This window comes from Plasmopara halstedii, assembly GCF_900000015.1.
Source record: "Plasmopara halstedii genome assembly, contig: Scaffold_194, whole genome shotgun sequence".
Classification (NCBI taxonomy): domain Eukaryota; phylum Oomycota; class Peronosporomycetes; order Peronosporales; family Peronosporaceae; genus Plasmopara; species Plasmopara halstedii.
The window spans coordinates 76,558-77,617 of record NW_020187115.1 but is presented as its reverse complement, the minus strand read 5'-3'; the positions used below and the strand labels follow the sequence as shown (position 1 = coordinate 77,617).

Genomic DNA, 1,060 nt, shown 5'->3' with positions numbered 1-1,060 from the left:
TCAGATGTGGCTTCTGAATAAAATCTGTCAGGTGATCTCAAGTCATCACTATCAAATAGCACGTATTTGGTATGACATCAATTCGCTTTTGTTTATCATATAGCAATATCGTACAATTTCTTTAATGGACTGAATTTACGAGGATCATTTTCATGACCGTCAAATGGATGGGTCATATGGATGAGCATCGGCACATTTATGACCCATCAAAACGTGACAGCGTGGAGAATGACACTTAATTTTGAGTTGGGCAATGTTTGTAAGACATGGCCATTTTGAACTTTTTCAGCTGTACTAAACTTGATCACATCCAACACGTTCCGCACCAAGAGTAAGTTATATATTTCTCTTTTGAGACACAAATTGGCAAACCATTGTTACTTGTTCACCTCAGGGTCTAATGGATCAGCAGTGTCGAGGGTGGTTACAATGAATAGCCACCTTGCGCAACAATGACATATCATACAGATCAACCTTGTTGATCTCCCAAATTAGATCCTTGTCCAATGCATCATATCAATTACAGTGCTCTTTACGCTGATCATTTTGATCCCATTTTCATGGATGACTTCTTTGATGCACTAGTAAAGTAAGTTTCAGACTTGGCATTATGCTTTTACCTAGGCTCTTTTTAAATTGTCAATTATTCTTGGTGGACGCTGGAGTTCGTGATCTACGTCTTTTACTTTTGTATATTTTCTGGTTTTGGAATCAACTGACTTCCGCAATCATCTCATGATCTCAAATTCTCCATGTCGGATTTCGACGATGAAGTTCGTCTCAGACAAAATATGTCTTCATCGCTGCTAGAGTCGTCCGAAATTTCGTACATTTTTGAGTCGTTATGTATCCCAGACACATTCAACTTTTTATCGGTTCAGATCGTGTCAATCGATATCAAACCCATCTCCGTGCGTAAATTGACATGATATATATATTTTTTATATGGAGAATAAAAAAAATGCCCAAATTTTGCCATATATAAAAAAAATATCCCAACTTTTCAAATAATATCAAAAATACCCCAGTACGTAAATTATCACCGGGGACCCGTAATATT

The 1,060-nt window shown here is 37.0% G+C and overlaps 1 protein-coding gene across 1 annotated transcript; it reads left to right on the top strand.

The window, feature by feature from the left end:
• Positions 1-506: 506 nt before the first annotated feature.
• On the top strand, positions 507-739 carry PHALS_02425 (uncharacterized protein; the record flags this gene model as incomplete). Its single annotated transcript, XM_024719668.1, has 2 exons — positions 507-589; positions 625-739. 2 exons carry the CDS (start codon positions 507-509, stop codon positions 737-739), a joined length of 198 nt encoding a protein of 65 aa, XP_024572704.1.
• Between the last annotated feature and the right edge of the window lie 321 nt (positions 740-1,060).